The 16,186-nt window shown below is 46.2% G+C and overlaps 1 protein-coding gene across 1 annotated transcript in view; it reads right to left on the bottom strand.

The window, feature by feature from the left end:
• MAP2K1 (mitogen-activated protein kinase kinase 1) overlaps positions 1 to 13,650 on the bottom strand; it is a 38,905-nt gene extending 25,255 nt beyond the window's left edge. The window contains exon 1 of the mRNA XM_083412208.1: positions 13,185 to 13,650. Within this exon, the coding sequence (XP_083268334.1) occupies positions 13,185 to 13,264 (80 nt within the window). The 5' untranslated portion in view covers positions 13,265 to 13,650. The remainder of the gene's footprint in view (positions 1 to 13,184) is intronic.
• Between the last annotated feature and the right edge of the window lie 2,536 nt (positions 13,651 to 16,186).

Here is a 16,186-nt window from a genome sequence, read left to right as displayed (position 1 = left end):
TTCGAGGCCGCTGGTCCCTTATTTTCAAATCTGTAAGTTGACAGATATGGTCAAAAGTGAACCCAGTAGCGGCAAATAAGCTACAACGGCCAACATGTGTTTGCCAAGTTTGCAGACCAACACATTTCACAAACAAAAAGGGAGTAATTGCATTCTACGCAATGGCATAGAATGGTAGGGTTTATGCAACATATATGAAATGCTTATAATAGCCTTGTTCCACCTGCCACATGCTTCTCCTCCTGTTACAACAGAAAGACGGGAAACCGAACATCTCCTGAAACAGGAAATCTGCATCTGTTTCAGGCCTGGGACACAAAGAATGCAAGAGGATTGTGTTTTCCTAGCCACCCCCCCCCCCCCAATTAAAACAAAGAAACAGAGTTCCTCTCTCACAGCCCCTGCAAAACAACTGATGCATCAGCTAAAAACAAGAAGAGGCACAGGTGGAAAAAGCTGCCTTCTGCCCCTTTATGCCAACAGTCAGAAAACAAAATTAGAAGCTGCTCTCATTAAGAGGAGGAGCAGAGCACTTGCCTTATCGCAGGGCAGTAAATATTTGCATGTCAGTGCAATCTGATTATTCACTTCCTGCCCTGGAAGTTTTCTGACAGGGCAGGAGAGCAGAATAAGCAGCTCACGCTTCTGAAAGAGCATCCGCTGGCAGGGCCCACCTGGTCAGCTGAACTCCTTGGCTCAGAGCCAGCTGAGCTAGGACCCGGGAGCTTCCACAGCAGAAGATCAGGTGGTGCCAGAGACAGAATATCCTGGACAAATGACAAGAGCCATGCAAGAAAAACTGCCAGCACCATTCGCAATTCCAGGTCAGAATGTGAATTTATTTACAGATAATATGTGAACTTATGAAATCAAACAAACTGTAAGTTATTGGGGGGGGGGGACAGCCACATGGTTCTTGTGCTGAACCTGCATTCCACAAATTCCGCAATTAAACAAACCCTTCTAAGGGCCTAAGCAGATTACTGCCCACCCGCTCCAGATAAGAAGCAAAACAGGCCTTTCCCATTTATGCCTTTGTTATTCAACAGTTAGAACAACATGCTAGGCCATGGGTGGGGACCCTCAGGGATCAAATACTGGTCCCTAGAACTCTCTCTGGACCACACTTCTCCCTAACCACAAACCTTTCCCCTGGCTTCCATAAGATATCCTCCTTGAGTGGCCATACATGCAGGTGGCCATCACTGCCTCTTGTGGTCAATTTTACATCATGCCTGCAGTTTGCTCTTTAAAGATACGGTATATATAACCATTGCCATGGTTAATTGCATGAATCGTATCATGTCTAGCTGCGTTTCACATCTACTGACACAGATTCGGGGGTACAGGCGCAAAGGCACGAGTGCTCATCTAAAGCACCTACGCACCTGTCTGTTTTTGAAAAGGTAGGAGGTGTTTGACAGTACAATTTGCATGAACAATTGCAACTGGGGAAACTGCTGGTGCGGGAGAGTGAAAACTGAAATTCTGCAGACAGCTCCATACATCTTGAAAAGCAATACATGCTCGCTTCCACACGGTGGCTGAAACAAGAGGGCAAAGTAATTTTTTTAATTGCTTTTCAAGAGCAGCATCTCAAGAAATAACAGAAGGCAGCTCAGCCTTGAGGAGCCTGGGAAACTCCTTTATACCAGGGTACTATCCTTTATAACAGGGTACTATCCTTTATAACAGGGTACTATCTGACTGGCAGCAGCCCTCAAGGATCTCAGACACAGATGGATCTTTCACTTCCTGGTCCTCTTCACTGGCATTCCTGGCACCCTTGACAAGGAGCTGTACTGGCACCACTACCTGAAAAAAATCACTTTACAGAATAGCCACCAGCTGAGCAAGTCCCACATAAGTACCAAGGCTCTGCTGGGACCACCTCCTTCTCCTCCTCCTCCTCCAGGGTCCTCTCCCCCCATCCATCTGGGTGCTCACAGCAGCAACACAGCTCCCTAGGCTGTGCTATCACCTAGAAGCAAGCAGGGGCAGGCAGGCAGGCAGGCAAGCAGGGCCTACTCAGGCTCTGACATTTTTGATGCTAGTGCAGTACAGTGGTACCTCAGCTTAAGTACTTAATTCGTTCCAGAGGTCCGTTCTTAACCAGAAACTGTTCTTAACCTGAAGCACCACTTTAGCTAATGGGGGCTCCTGCTGCCGCCGGAGCACGATTTTTGTTCTTATCCTGATGCAAAGTTCTTAACCTATTTCTGGGTACTATTTCTGGGTTAACGGATTCTGTAACCTGAAGCGTATGTAGCCTGAAGCGTATGTAACCCGAGGTACCACTGTATTGATGAACACATTGATAGGTTTAAAGACTGTCTCAAGGCAAATCTTAAAAAATGTAGTATAAACACCGACAACTGGGAAAAACTGGCCTGCGAGCGCTCCAGTTGGAAAACAGCCTTTACCAAAGGTGTCATGGACTTGAAGACACTCAAACTCAGAACGCAAGGGAGAAATGTGCTAAGAGGAAGGCACGCTTGGCAAATCCACACCGTGATCAACTCCCACCTGGAAACCAATGTCCCTACTGTGGAAGGACGTGTGGGTCCAGAATTGGCCTCCACAGTCACTTATGGACTCATTGTTAAAACCGTGTTTATGGAAGACAATCTTACTCAGCTACGAGTAATCACCAAAGAAGAAGAAGAAGACCTGTAAAAAGACTGTGTGAAAGGATATTGTTAGGAGAATCTGCTTATTGTAAGTGTCAAGAAGGTTTGTGCAGGAAAAATCTCAGGCTTGGACCAGCTTGATAGAAAGCAGACACTGATTTCTTTCTGCTGAATCAGGCACCCAAGCTCTGATAATACAGGCATGCTTTCCCTCCAAGAATATTGCTTAATTTCTACACCTGCATCAAGCTAAGGCAAGGGAATGGAATACCTCTATATGAGCCTTTATAAATTATAGGCCTGTGGACTCAACTCTTGTTGATTCCCCAGCAACCACTGTTGCGACCAAATAAAAGCTGTCTTGAACATTACCATCTGGACAGCTCCGTTGGTTAGAGCGTGGTGCTGATAACGCCAAGGTTGCAGGTTCGGTCCCGGCTGCATATTCCGACATTGCCGGGGACTGGACTAGACAATCCTCAGGATCCCTTCCAACTCTACAATTCTATCACAACTGTAGTGTTTAACTGCAGAAAATCCACTACACTAGCATGTAAGCATTTAAATGTCTTCTCTGACGATATACAGCTGACTCTTTAACCTTTTCATTTTGGTTCCTAGGAATTTGAAGCATTTCCCCCCCAGACCTGTTTCGCAGGAGAATCTCCTCCAGAGATTGAAGATTAAGCTAATCAGCTTCCTGGAGCCCTCCTTGCCCCTGACATTAGTGCGTGCGCACACACACTCCTGATGGAATGTCTAAGAAGTGATGAAATCTCTCAGAGAGGCCATAAATCGTGTCACAGGCACTGAGGAATGCCAGCCAACAACGTTCCTAAGGAATTTGCTCTTTTCCTGTTCAGACAGGGCTGTGAGTAGGAGAGAGCCCTTCCGTCCACCCGAGAGCAGATGTTTGCTAAAAATTTCTGAGCGGCAAATGGTCCCTTTCCCCCTTCGAACAGCTGCTGCTTTGCTGCAGGGTAACAGCCAGCAAAGACTTTTGGCATGCGGTTCTCGGAGTCAACGTGTCCTCGGATGCAACCCTTTTGCGGCTGGGGGGAGGAAGGAAGGGAAATTTGCCCGCGTGGAAGGCAGGGGGAAAGTTCACCATTCAGTCCCAATAATAACATTAATCGGAAAGCACTTGCACAAGGAATGATTCCCTTCCTGACAGACTCAGCCAAAGTCTTTGGGGCTGCCTTTTGCCAACCTGGTGTCCCCCAGGTGTTTGGGATGACAACTCCCATCAGCCCCAAACATCTGAGGGGCACCAGGTTAGCAAGGCTGCCTTAGCATGTCAATAAAAATGGAACGGAATCTTCTGGAGCCGACAGAAGCCAGCACCGCAGAAGAGGTTTTGCCAAAGGAAAGTGGTTTCTGGCCAGAGAAATTAGCCACAAGAGAAACCAAAGCATACCAGATGTCAGGAAAATACCACCAGCAATAGGGAGGTTGCTGCTTTGGGGTCCTGCTGTGGAGTTTCCAGAAACATCTGTCTGTCTGCTGCCAGGAGTGGAAGAGAATGCTGGGCAAAGGCAATCTTTTACCCACTGCAGAAAGACTCCCCTCACACTTATCAGTCACTTTCCCTGGGCTGGAAGTGGGTAGAGCAGCCTGGACCTACCACACTCTGTGTGTGTGTGTGTGTGTGTGTGTTATGTGTGAGTAAAAAAAAATGACAACAAAGACGCACACTGCAGGATTGCACTTGCAACTTTCTGCAGCTGCCCACACCTGCAACACTCTTTAAAAACTCTAAATGTGCCCTCACATCCCTGGAGGGTCAGCTGACCCCTGCTCTTTGCACTGCCTCATCCTGAGTCAACCTGTTTTGCTACCTGGCCCAGCACTGCCTACACTGGCCCTTCAAGGGTTCAGACCTTCCCAGTCCTACCTGGAGATACTGGGGTGAAATCTCACGAATGCAAAGCATGTGCTATATCAGGATGCTCCGGCGCTTCCTAAAAGGTCCTCTGCAATGTTCAAAACTCCCATTGTTCTAGGCGTATTTTGCAACAGGGAATTTCATTAGCTCAAGCAGTTTTTGAGCTCTGGGCGCAGTACTGCGCCTAAGATTTCAGATAAAAACTGCAGAGTGGAAGGAAAGGAGGATCTTTTTCTGCTCCCCATTTCCAGCTACTCTCTGAAGGCTGGAGAAGGGACCCTCATAATAATATAAGGGGGTGGGGCAGGGGAAGAACTAGACCATGTGAAAAATGAACATAATATTTCAGTTGCAAGTTCATTCATTTTCAGCTTTGCATTCTTGTTATAAAAAAAGTGTGCCTAGACATTCCGTTGCTGCAGCCATAACCTAGGTTTAAGGTGCCATTTAGCTCCTAGCTTTCATATCTCAGTTTCTAACACTAGTCCTCTGTATCTAAAAATGTGCACTTATCTCCCATCAGTGGATTTCCTTCCAGTGCAATTTAACAACATGAAAACACATCAAAATGGTTCGTGTTATCACACAGCATCATTTTATATCCAAATATCAAAACAAAAATCTTTTCTCAGTCTGTACAGCGTGAGACACTTAATCTCAGGGTCATGGGTTCGAGCCCTGGGTAAAAGATTCCTGCACTGCAGGGGGTTGGACTAGATGACCCTTGTGGTCCCTTCCAAATCTACAATTCAATTATTCCATGAATGGCCTTGCCTGCAGGTTGAACACAGGAACCCTTGCACCCAAGGGAAGCAACATGCTCCCGGAATCCAGAACTTGTCTTAGAGGTTACCTTGGTGAATGATGCCTGGAGGTGATTCCCCCTCCTTTTTTCTTTTCTTTTCTTTTTTTGCATCATCACCAACATACAGTAATTAATTGCTCATAAATTTCATTTTTAAAGACTCTCATGTGGCAACACATACAAGGGTTAAGAAACGCTGCCTACACACTTTCCCTTGTACATTTCTACCTAGCTCTTTATAATTAAAATGGACACTGATGAGAGTATTTTATTTCTCCTGGGGGTAGATTGGAAAGCTGGCCTGCCAATCTGTGCTTGGAACTGAATAGGGATTTAAGGTGGATTTGAAAAGTGCATTTAATAACAAACAGTTCCGCCCTTAGCTTGGAATTATGCTAAATTCATAATGCCCTGCTCGCAAAGTACACCCTTTCACAACCAGGGTGGACTGGTTAACATATTATCAGTAGGGAAGGGAAAAGGAGACTGTTTTAAACAAACTAGATGGATTTCCCCCCCAAAGCAATAAGCACTTAGAAGACAAAAACGTAAGTGAGGCCATTTTAGAGACAGGAGATGTAAAAAAGAGAGAGACTGTCATTTTACTAAATGGACTCATTTGGCACCTGAAGAATTAACCAATGTATTATAAGCATAAGCTTTCTATGAACTAAAGTACATTCTATCAGATGCACGGTGTGTTAACCTCAGGGCAGGTATCTCTCTCTCTCTCTCTCTCCCCTCCCCTCACTAGGGATTAAGAAGACCCATGCTAACACAGCCACAAAGCCCACTAAGCAGCTATAGCAGCTATGGGTGGGTCACAATCTCTCAGCATGTCCAGCCTCACAGGGGTGTTGTGAGGATAAAAAGCTAAGGGAACCTTATAGCTTCTTCTTTTTTTAAAACAACAACAACAACAATTGCGTTGATGCTACTTAGGAGGATTTGTATGCTGGCATAAATAACTGTGATAAAATGATTTGTACTTTTCTGGAGGAAAGACACAATATAAATGAAAGATACACATGCATACATAATTGCCTATATATATCGTTATCCGTGCACAAAAGGACAGGTCAGTGCCCCAAGGGGATTACAGTCTAGAAACAGACACAACGGACAAAACAGGGAGGAAATGGAGGCATGGCATAAACAGAGTGAGAATGTGTGGCTATTGCAGTTATACAGGCTTTGTTACAGTATGAGGGGTGATGCCCAAGACTAACATGGGTCCAGTTGCAACCATGTGGAGATCTCCGGATGCCAGGTTTGCGACTGACATCTCCATCTGGCTGGCCACTCCCACCTTCTTAAGCAGGTAAACAGAGCCGCTTATTTATTGCATTGATAGCTCCTTTTTCCAAGGAGTGCATGGTTCACCCCCCCCCTCCTCAGTTAATCCCTACAACGACCCTGTGAGGTAGGTTAAGGGGCTGTGACTGACTCCAAGGTCACCCAGTGAGCTTCCAGACTGAGTGGGGATTTGAACCCTGATCTCCCAGGTCCTAGTACGACACACTAACCACTACACCACATTGGCTTCCCATTGCACTTCTGCTATGGGGCAGCTATATAAATTAAGTAGGTAACAAAATATGGGGAAAGCAAAATGTCATTTAGAGAAGGATCTGAAATATTTTCCTTCAACCTTGAATTTGTTTTGTTCTGGATTGTTTCATTTGATGTTTCAATGTGTTGTGAACCGCTTTGAGATGTTTTTCTTTAAAGTATAAAGCAGTACAGAAATGAAATAAATAAATATAATAAATTTCATTGTAAAAATAAATGGCGCCTAGACATTCTGCTTTGGCAAATGTAACCCAGGTTTAAGGTGCCTGTTGGCAATTAGCTTATATATCTGAGTTTCTAACACTGATTGCAACCCACTAGTGGGTCCAGACCCACCAGCTGAAGACCAATGAGCTAGACTGACCAGTGATCTGACCTGGCAGAAAACAACTTATTATAGTCCTATGTACCATGGTTAGTAGGGACGCGGGTGGTGCTGTGGGTTAAACCACAGAGCCTAGGACTTGCTGATCAGAAGGTCGGCGGTTCGAATCCCCGTGATGGGGTGAGCTCCCGTTGCTCAGTCCCTGCTCCTGCCAACCCAGCAGTTCAAAAGCACGTCAAAGTGCAAGTAGATAAATAGGTACCGCTCTGGCGGGAAGGTAAACGGCGTTTCCGTGCGCTGCTCTGGTTCGCCAGAAGCGGCTTAGTCATGCTGGCCACATGACCCGGAAGCTGTATGCTGGCTCCCTCGGCCAATAAAGCAAGATGAGCGCAGCAACCCCAGAATCGGCCATGACTGGACCTAACGGTCAGGGGTCCCTTTACCTTTACCTTAGCATGGTTAGTGGTCCAGGATGCTTGGAATTGCAGCCCAATTACATCTGGAAGGCACAAGGTTGGCCACCTTGCTTACACCCAAGTCCCCTGCCCTTCGCCGGAAGCACAAGGCCTCTTCTAAAGTAATAGCTGCCTCTCTGAGAGCTGCTTGCAAGGCACACAATTCCCATCTAAGACAAAATTATATTTATGGAGGAACAGAAGAACAGACGTGCATAGCAAAAGCATTAAGAACAAAATGATGTTGAGAGCAACAACAAAAAGGTTATATAATAGAGCAGTACCAACACAGAAAGGAGACGTTAGGAGCTGGCCTCGTTTTATCTCTGGCGTTACCAACTCTGAGTTGCATAATTAAAGCTCTCCAAATAAAATCAACATATTCCTACTAAGCAGCCTTCCCCAACCTGGTGCCCTTCAGCCATTTTGGACTACAACTCCTCAGCAGCCCGCTGTACACCAGATTGGGAAAGGCTGGTTTAAAGAATGAAAAATGCTTTCTTTCCCTCCTGAATGAAGCATACCATGAAAATGATTTTTAAAAGGCAGCATTGGTGTGGCAGTCACAAATTTGGCAAGTTAAAATGCAGGGCCAGCCCTCCAACATCTTCACACCAGTAGCAAAATAGCATTTACCTCCTCTGATTGTTAACCTGGCACTGGCTAATTTTATCAGCTAGGAAAGGTAGGGATCCAACAAGCAAGCACGATGTCTCAACCCTCTAAGCAACTTATCAACATCCTCAGGCTGTTCAAGCTAAAAATAATTCATAACAGGGCCAGACAGTGTTCTAGCTGTATCTTTCTCAGATTCTGTCAAAACTATGCCAGAGCTGACATGAGTGATCTCATCCGCAGAAGGCACCTATGGGCCTTTGAGAGTTAAACAGGTTGATCCATTGGGCCTCTGCAGCACAGGCCGTTCACCACTGAGAAGAGCTGCATTTGCTGGCATTGTGCAGAATCAATGGTGGTGGTGAAGTGAGCTTTCTTCACAACAGTAGTATAAGCTCTAAAATGGGCTCCAATCTGTGCTTGATCATATTCCCTTTGAGTTTTCCACCGTCTGCTCTCCAACAGTCAACCTTGCAGTTTCATTGATATGGTGCAGAGTTAAAACCCAAAAAGCTAAATTGACTCTATGGCTTGGCCAATAACGTTAGGAAGCAGTCATCTCAATGGCCCAGGTCACCTCCTGATTCAGGGGTAGGCTACAGCCTCGGTAAGACTGCTGGCCAAATCTGTGGGAAGTTCTGAGGGTCTACCAGTCGTCTTCAAGATCAAACCATCAAAACTGGTCCTCCACATCTATGGAGCTTAATTGCAGCAGACAGCCCAGACCTGATCTAATAGTGATTTGTCCATGACAACAGTCATTACTAGTACCCACAGACTGCCACGCCTGGTAGGGACACGGAAAAGGGCTTTCTTGGTGGCTGCTCCCAGACTCTGGAACTAGAGAGTCCTGCAAAAGCTAGACTGGCTCCCTCTATGTTCTTCTTCCATCAGCAAGTAAAAACCTCCTTGTTCCCACAGACTTTTGGAATTGACTGCTTTTAATGAAACGGCTTCTGGCGTGCTATTTTTATTGTAACCGTTTGTAAGTTCTAATCACAATTTTATATATGTACGGTATATAGTTTTAATTCTATTATTAATTACTTTTTAATGATTGTTTTCCTATGTTTTTAGTGACTCTACCTTTTATCCCCCCATCAGGGGGAAAGGTGGGGTACAAATAAATATGTAACAACGATGACAGTTACAGACACTCAGAACCAAACAATTCCTGAAGTGGGTATCCAGCAAAGGAGATGGGCTACAGAAACCCCACCTCTTCAACACTCAAACAAAGGCTCATGTGGCACCCCAATCTGAGAGGCTCAGCCTCAACCCATTAAACAAACCAGGTCTCTGTTATACATTCTGCACCAGCATTTTCCAGGTAGACATAACACATTATATGAAGAATTTTTTAAAAAGATACTATATATCAGCAATGTCCAACCGGTTAGCCGCAATCAACAGGTAGATCGCAGGATATTTGAAAGTGTTCACCCGGTTGCTCCTGAGCGATCTCCACCACCACCCCGACCCTAATTAGCATCGCTGCTGAGACAGCTTATTTCCTTGGTCAACAAGTGTGGTATTCCCCTCCTAAAAAAAACTCAACAACTCTGGTTCCCCCCCCCCCAAAAAAAGCTCAAGAACTATTGGCAATGACAATGGGTAGATCACTGCCAGTTTTACTACACTGGGAGTAGATTGCATTCCCTAGAGAGTTGGACGTGCCTGCTATATATGCTATATATCATTTGCACTGGGTGGCTACAAGTTCTAAAGTTCTGAGAAATTGAGAAAAGTGTTTCTCTATCCACTCCATGTATCTACCTAGTCTATCCTACGCAATACATCATTTTATAAACCTCTCATATTACTTCTGTTTAGTTTCCCCCCAAATTAATATGTCCAACATTATTTAGCCCTTCTGCATTGGAAAAGTGCTCCAACCTCTTGATGGTGTTGCTTGCCCTCTTTCCCACCTTTTTCTAGAACTAAGGTACCCCTTTTGAGAGCAGGCAACCAGAACTGAACACAGAATTCTGAACACAGCTGCGCCATAGATTTACATCAAGGCAGAATGACACCGGGTGTGTTTTCATCCTGCTTCCTAATACTTCCCAGCACAGAATTTGTCTCACTCATTTCAGCCGGGTACCAAATTGACACTCACACTGAGCTATCCACCATGTCCCCAATATCTCTTTCAAGGTCAGGCACCACCAGAGCCCATCAGTGTATCTGAACGCGCATCACTTTGCAATTAACTTACACTTAACCTCATTTGCCATTTTGTTACCCACTCATACAACATAGGCAGATCATCCTGGAGCTTTCCAGATTCCGCTTGGGTTTTCACCATCCTGAACAATTTGCTGACATTTGCAAATTTGGCCATCTCAAACACCTCCCATGACTACAGACCATTTAAGAATGTTAAATTAGCACCAGCTTCTTACAGAAGCTCAGCACTTCCTTCCTTCATTGTGAAACCTACTTTTGCCTTCTACTTCCTCATCCTACCCTAGCAACTAACTGATAAGAGGTCCTAGCCTTTTTACCTCAGGTCTGCTAAGCTTACTTAGCAGCCTGAGTTTGCACACGCATTGAACCTATGTTCAATTCTCAATAGCATTCGACCATTTCCAGCAGACTGATTCATTGTTCCATTGACATTAGCACAATTTTTGCCACTGCAATTGCTTGTGGAAGTATTCTGAAGGGAGAAATGGCACACCAGAAAAAGTCTGTCCATCCATCCATGTGGATTTTTAAAGTAAATATTGTTATTTGCAGCAGTTTAATTTTTATTTTGAATAGCCAGTCACCTTGATGAATCTCTCTCTTATTTTAAAATGATATTGCATGTTTTCACATTGAAAAATGCCTGGATAGTTTATGATATGGTGATAGAGATGGACCTTTACAAATAAATAAATAAGAAAGAAAGAAAATCTACCCTGCCTTTCTGAGGGAAGGCTCTCATTTCAAAGATTCGTGTGGATATCCAATGGCAAACATTTTTCTACATATACAGGAATCATTAAAAAATGGACTCGCGAACGTAAAAACATTGTGTGGGTGGTTATGCCCAACAACAATTCATGTACACGTATGAAAAATGGGAAAGGATTACAGGACCCTGACAAACCAACAGCAGAACTCTCACTTTAGGAAAGGAAGAATCAATCCATTTCTGGGCAGTGTCACTTTTGCATGGTTCTGTTGTGTACGGTTTCTACATCAATCTGCGATTAAGAAAAACTAAAGGAAAACTGTATAAAAGTACATACTTTCAAAATTCCGTTTTTACTTTTAACCTTGCATTTCTAAATGTAGGTTCATTAGCTTTTTGACGCTGGGACTATGAGAGAGCATTCCGAAAGTACAAAAGTCAGCTGATAAATTCCAATTAGCACTCCCCCCAAAATTTCCTGTCGGTCCTGAAAGTGTCAGTTTGTATCTGACTTTGGAAATACAATATCTGATTCCATGAATTCCATTGTGTACATCTCAGCATTGCAATGGAGAGGAAATTAGGGACCTGCTTGTACTATTCATCCCCCCCCCCACCCTTCACTAGGCAGAAGGCTTCAATATAGAACTTTCCAGGCACTTAGAGTTGTCAATTCACAGGTAATCCTGACGATCAAAGGCAATCATTTTGATTAATGCAAACATCTTGGTACCATTTCAAATGAGAGCCTAAGGCAATGAGCTGCTTGCTGTTTCATCCCGAACTCCACCCTTCATCCCCAGCGCCCGGATTGTGATGTGCAAACAGAAGAACATCTTCAGTTCTGTTATCTGGAGATGTCAGAGAACATCCACTTTGCTGGAATAGCCTGTAGTCAGCATAGCAACAGCACAGTATGGCGATTCCGTGGGGTTATGCAAACATGTTATTGCAGGTGTCTTACTTGCGCGTTTAAGTAGCATTTCCTGCAAACAATTAATGCAGTTTTGGCAGCCACAAAACTGTCACTGCAGACCGGAGCCGGAGGGTGCGGAAAGGCTCTGCCAACTCACAAATATTTTTTTTTAAGTGTCTCTTTTTCACAGGCGCTGCTTTTAGCGATGCAGCAGCTACAAAACATTCGGGGAAGTCCTCTACAACGGTCTTCAGCAGAGAAACCTGTAGCTAGCGAGTCCTTGCACTAGGGCAGTTTACAACTTAACCTCCAGCCACAATTTTATCTTTGGCGGGGAGAAGTGGTTTAATAAGCGCAGATTCCGAGTCTCAGCAGTCCATTCACTCATTTCCTCCCTTTCTTTGAAAAGACCCCTACACACGAGCCTGAACCCACAAGAATATTCCTGCGCTCTTCAGCTACAGTTTCGAACAACCACTTTAAAAGCAACTAAGAATGCGAAGAATTGATGCTTTTGAATTATGGTGCTGGAGGAGACTCTTGAGAGTCCCATGGACTGCAAGAAGATCAAACCTATCCATTCTGAAGGAAATCAGCCCTGAGTGCTCACTGGAAGGACAGATCCTGAAGCTGAGGCTCTAGTACTTTGGCCACCTCACGAGAAGAGAAGACTCCCTGGAAAAGACCCTGATGTGGGAAAGATTGAGGACACAAGGAGAAGGGGAAGACAGAGGACGAGATGGTTGGATAGTGTTCTCGAAGCTACCAACATGAGTTTGACCGAGCTGCGGGAGGCAGTGGAAGACAGGAGTGCCTGGCGTGCTCTGGTCCATGGGGTCACGAAGAGTCGGACACGACTAAACAACAACAACAACAAAGGGAAACGAGGGGCTCCTGTTTTTCCGCCGGGCGTCTTTTCCCACCCCTCCAAGTCCCCCCCGCGCCCCCATCTTCCCCCGAAGTCCGGGGAAAGAAGTCCTGCGCTCCGAGGGCAGGAAAGCGCCAGGGCGGCCCGGCGAGGGACCCCAGCCCGGCCGCGCTCCGCTTGCCTCCCCCTCCGTCCCTACCGCCTGACTCACTCGGCCGCGCTGGTCCCGTTGATGGCGGAGCCGTCGGGCGCGGGGTGGAGCTGGATGGGCATGGGCTTCTTCTTCGGCATGGTCTCTCTGGCGCGCTCCGAGGAGGCTGCCCGCCAAAGCGCCGCGCTGCCTCCGCCCCGCCGAGCCCCGCGCTCTGCCCTCTCGCCCTGCGCCGCTGGGAGCGCTCCCTCCTCGAGGCTCGGAAGCCGAGCGGAGGAGCCCGGGGCGAAGCAGGCGCCGGCTCGCTCTGCGCCTTCCGGACTTCGCCTGGGCGCTCCGTCACCTTCTGGGCGGCGTTTACTGCGGCTGCTGCTGCTGCTCCTGTGCCGAGGCGAGTTCTCGCCTCCTGCGCGCTTTAAAGAACAAGGCGGGGAGAGAAGCGCCTCAGCGGCGCGGGAGGGCGGAGGGTCCTCCCCCCGACGAGCGAAGGGGTCCGGCTTAGCGCAGGGCGCATGTGCCCACAGCCGTGCGCATGGACGGTGTGGAGGGGTGAAGCCTCCGCCAAGCTTCCCTGCCCTTACTTTGCCCGGAATGCGTGGGAAATTGCGGCAGGGAGGGGCCGCGAAAGGCGCGCTCCGGGGCCAGAGCAGCCCGGGAAGAGCCGGTGCAGCTGAGCGGCAGATCTCGCATGCAAAACGGGGCACGGGTTCAATTCCCTCCCCATCCCCATCTCCTGGGGTGCTTCCTATCGTTCCCAGGAATCAGCGTTGACAATACTGAGTTAATGAAAAATGAATGCATACTGAATGAATGAATGCATACTGAGTTACAAGCAACTTGTTTCTGGGACAAGAACAGGTTCAATCCCCGGCGTGTCCAGGAAGGGTTTGGAAAACCCTCGTGCCTGAAAGCCTAGAGCAGCGGTTCTCAACCTGTGGGTACCCAGATGTTGTTGGACTACAACACCCATCATTCCTGAGCTCTGGCCTTGCTAGCTAGGGGTGATGGGAGTTGTAGTTCAACATCTGGGGACCCACAGGTTGAGAAAGGCTGCCCTAGAGTTATCTGCCAGCCAGTCTATACAGTGGTACCTCGGGTTACATACACTTCAGGTGACATACGCTTCAGCTTACAGACTCCGCTAACCCAGAAATATTACCTCGGGTTAAGAACATTGCTTCAGGATGAGAACAGAAATCATGCTCCGGCGGCGTGGCAGCAGCAGGAGGCCCCATTAGCTAAAGTGGTGCTTCAGGTTAAGAACAGTTTCAGGTTAAGAACGGACCTCCGGAATGAATTAAGTACTTAACCCGAGGTACCACTGTACAGTACTGTGCTGTATGGACCACTGATCTGGCTTGTTTTTCAGGCAGATTCTTGGGTTCCTATAATTTCCTTTATTATAGGAGACTTAAAGTAAGGTGCATCAGCTGTGCCTCTTTGCTGTTGTGTCTTCTTCAGTGGCACAAATTGACTTGGCACCACTCACAGCTCCAGAACATTACATGGACTCAGGGCCATATTTAGATGAAGAGAGGCCACTTGTGAGGCTCCTCCCCACCCCCCACCCTCACAACTAAAAGAAAATGGAAGGGTGTTGTGAACAAAATTGAGTGAAGCCAATGATGATGACGGGTGTTTAAAATTCTACAATTCACAATTTCTCCTCTAAAGGACATAAAATATTATTGTTAAATACCCTGGGCAGGCCGCAGGCCGGGTGGTCCTCTTATATACCTGCTGGGATTGACAAGGCATCTGACCCTCACCTGAATCTCATTAGCATCACATATCATGTGCATGGAAGTTGCCGAACCAATTAATCAACTTGAAGGATTACTGTTAATAGCACCAGTTTTCCTATAACTTGATATTGCTGGATAGTTTTGATGAACTGCAAAAGCATTTTTTGTTTGCTTTCTGTTGCCACCCTGGAACTTTTCTTTATTAGTACCACTTTGTTTTGTACGAGTTCTTGCAAATGAAGGAAAACAACTTTTCTCCCTCCTTGTGTTATCCTCACAAAAACCCTGTAAGGTAGATTAGGATGAGAGACAGTTACCAGTCCAAGGCCAGCCAGTGAACTTCATAACCAAATGGAGATTGAACCCTGGTCTCCCAAGTCCTAGACCAACACTCTTAACCAGTATATTGCTGTAAGCTGCCTTGACCCTATAGGATACAGCAATGTGTGTGCACCTGAACGTATAGGACAGAGTGTGTGTAGATATGTAAGAGTGGGTACTCTTACATATACTTCTATTTCCAGTACGGTACTTCTTTTTCCAATGTTTTCTAACGTGAAAGTTTTTGTTTAATATTTAGTATACCTAGTTTTTAACTACAAAAGCAACACGAACTGCAAAAATGTGATATAAGATTTAGGATCAGCATTGCTTTTCTATTTTCTAGATTAATCTTGACAATAAATAAAGGTCCCATAAAAGCATCCACCTAATTAAATTAAAAACATTGCGCAAATGCTAGAAGCAAATTGTGATTGCCGTGGAAGTTTTGCAGTAGTGTCCTATCCAGAGCCAAATGTAATGCCAGAACAATTAAGAAGGAAGAGAAGTAATGAAAGTAGCTGGGAGAACCTCAAAGGAACAAATTCAGACTGCATGCATATTTCTGTTTACTCTGCATCCAGTGTGCTCCCACTGCTGGTCTGGAAAGTAGTGCACACATTGTATGAGTTACAATCCATGTCTATATTGCATCCTGTTCTCTTGCTTTTTTTAAATATATACTGCATTTTGGGATGCGGGTGGCGCTGTGGGTTAAACCACAGAGCCTAGGACTTGCCGATCAGAAGGTCAGCAGTTCGAATCCCCACAACGGGGTGAGCTCCCATGGCTCGGTCCCTGCTCCTGCCAACCTAGCAGTTCGAAAGCACGTCAAAGTGAAAGTAGATAAATAGGTACCACTCCGGCGGGAAGGTAAACGGCGTTTCCGTGCACTGCTCTGGTTTGCCAGAAGCGGCTTAGTCATGCTGGCCACATGACCCGGAAGCTGTCTGTGGACAAACGCCAGTTCCCTCAGCCAGTAAAACGAGATGAGTG

The sequence above is a fragment of the Podarcis tiliguerta genome (assembly GCF_965153285.1).
Source record: "Podarcis tiliguerta genome assembly, chromosome: 14".
Taxonomy (NCBI): Eukaryota; Metazoa; Chordata; class Lepidosauria; order Squamata; family Lacertidae; genus Podarcis; species Podarcis tiliguerta.
Note: the sequence above shows the minus strand (reverse complement) of the source record. Positions and strands in the feature narration are given on the sequence as shown.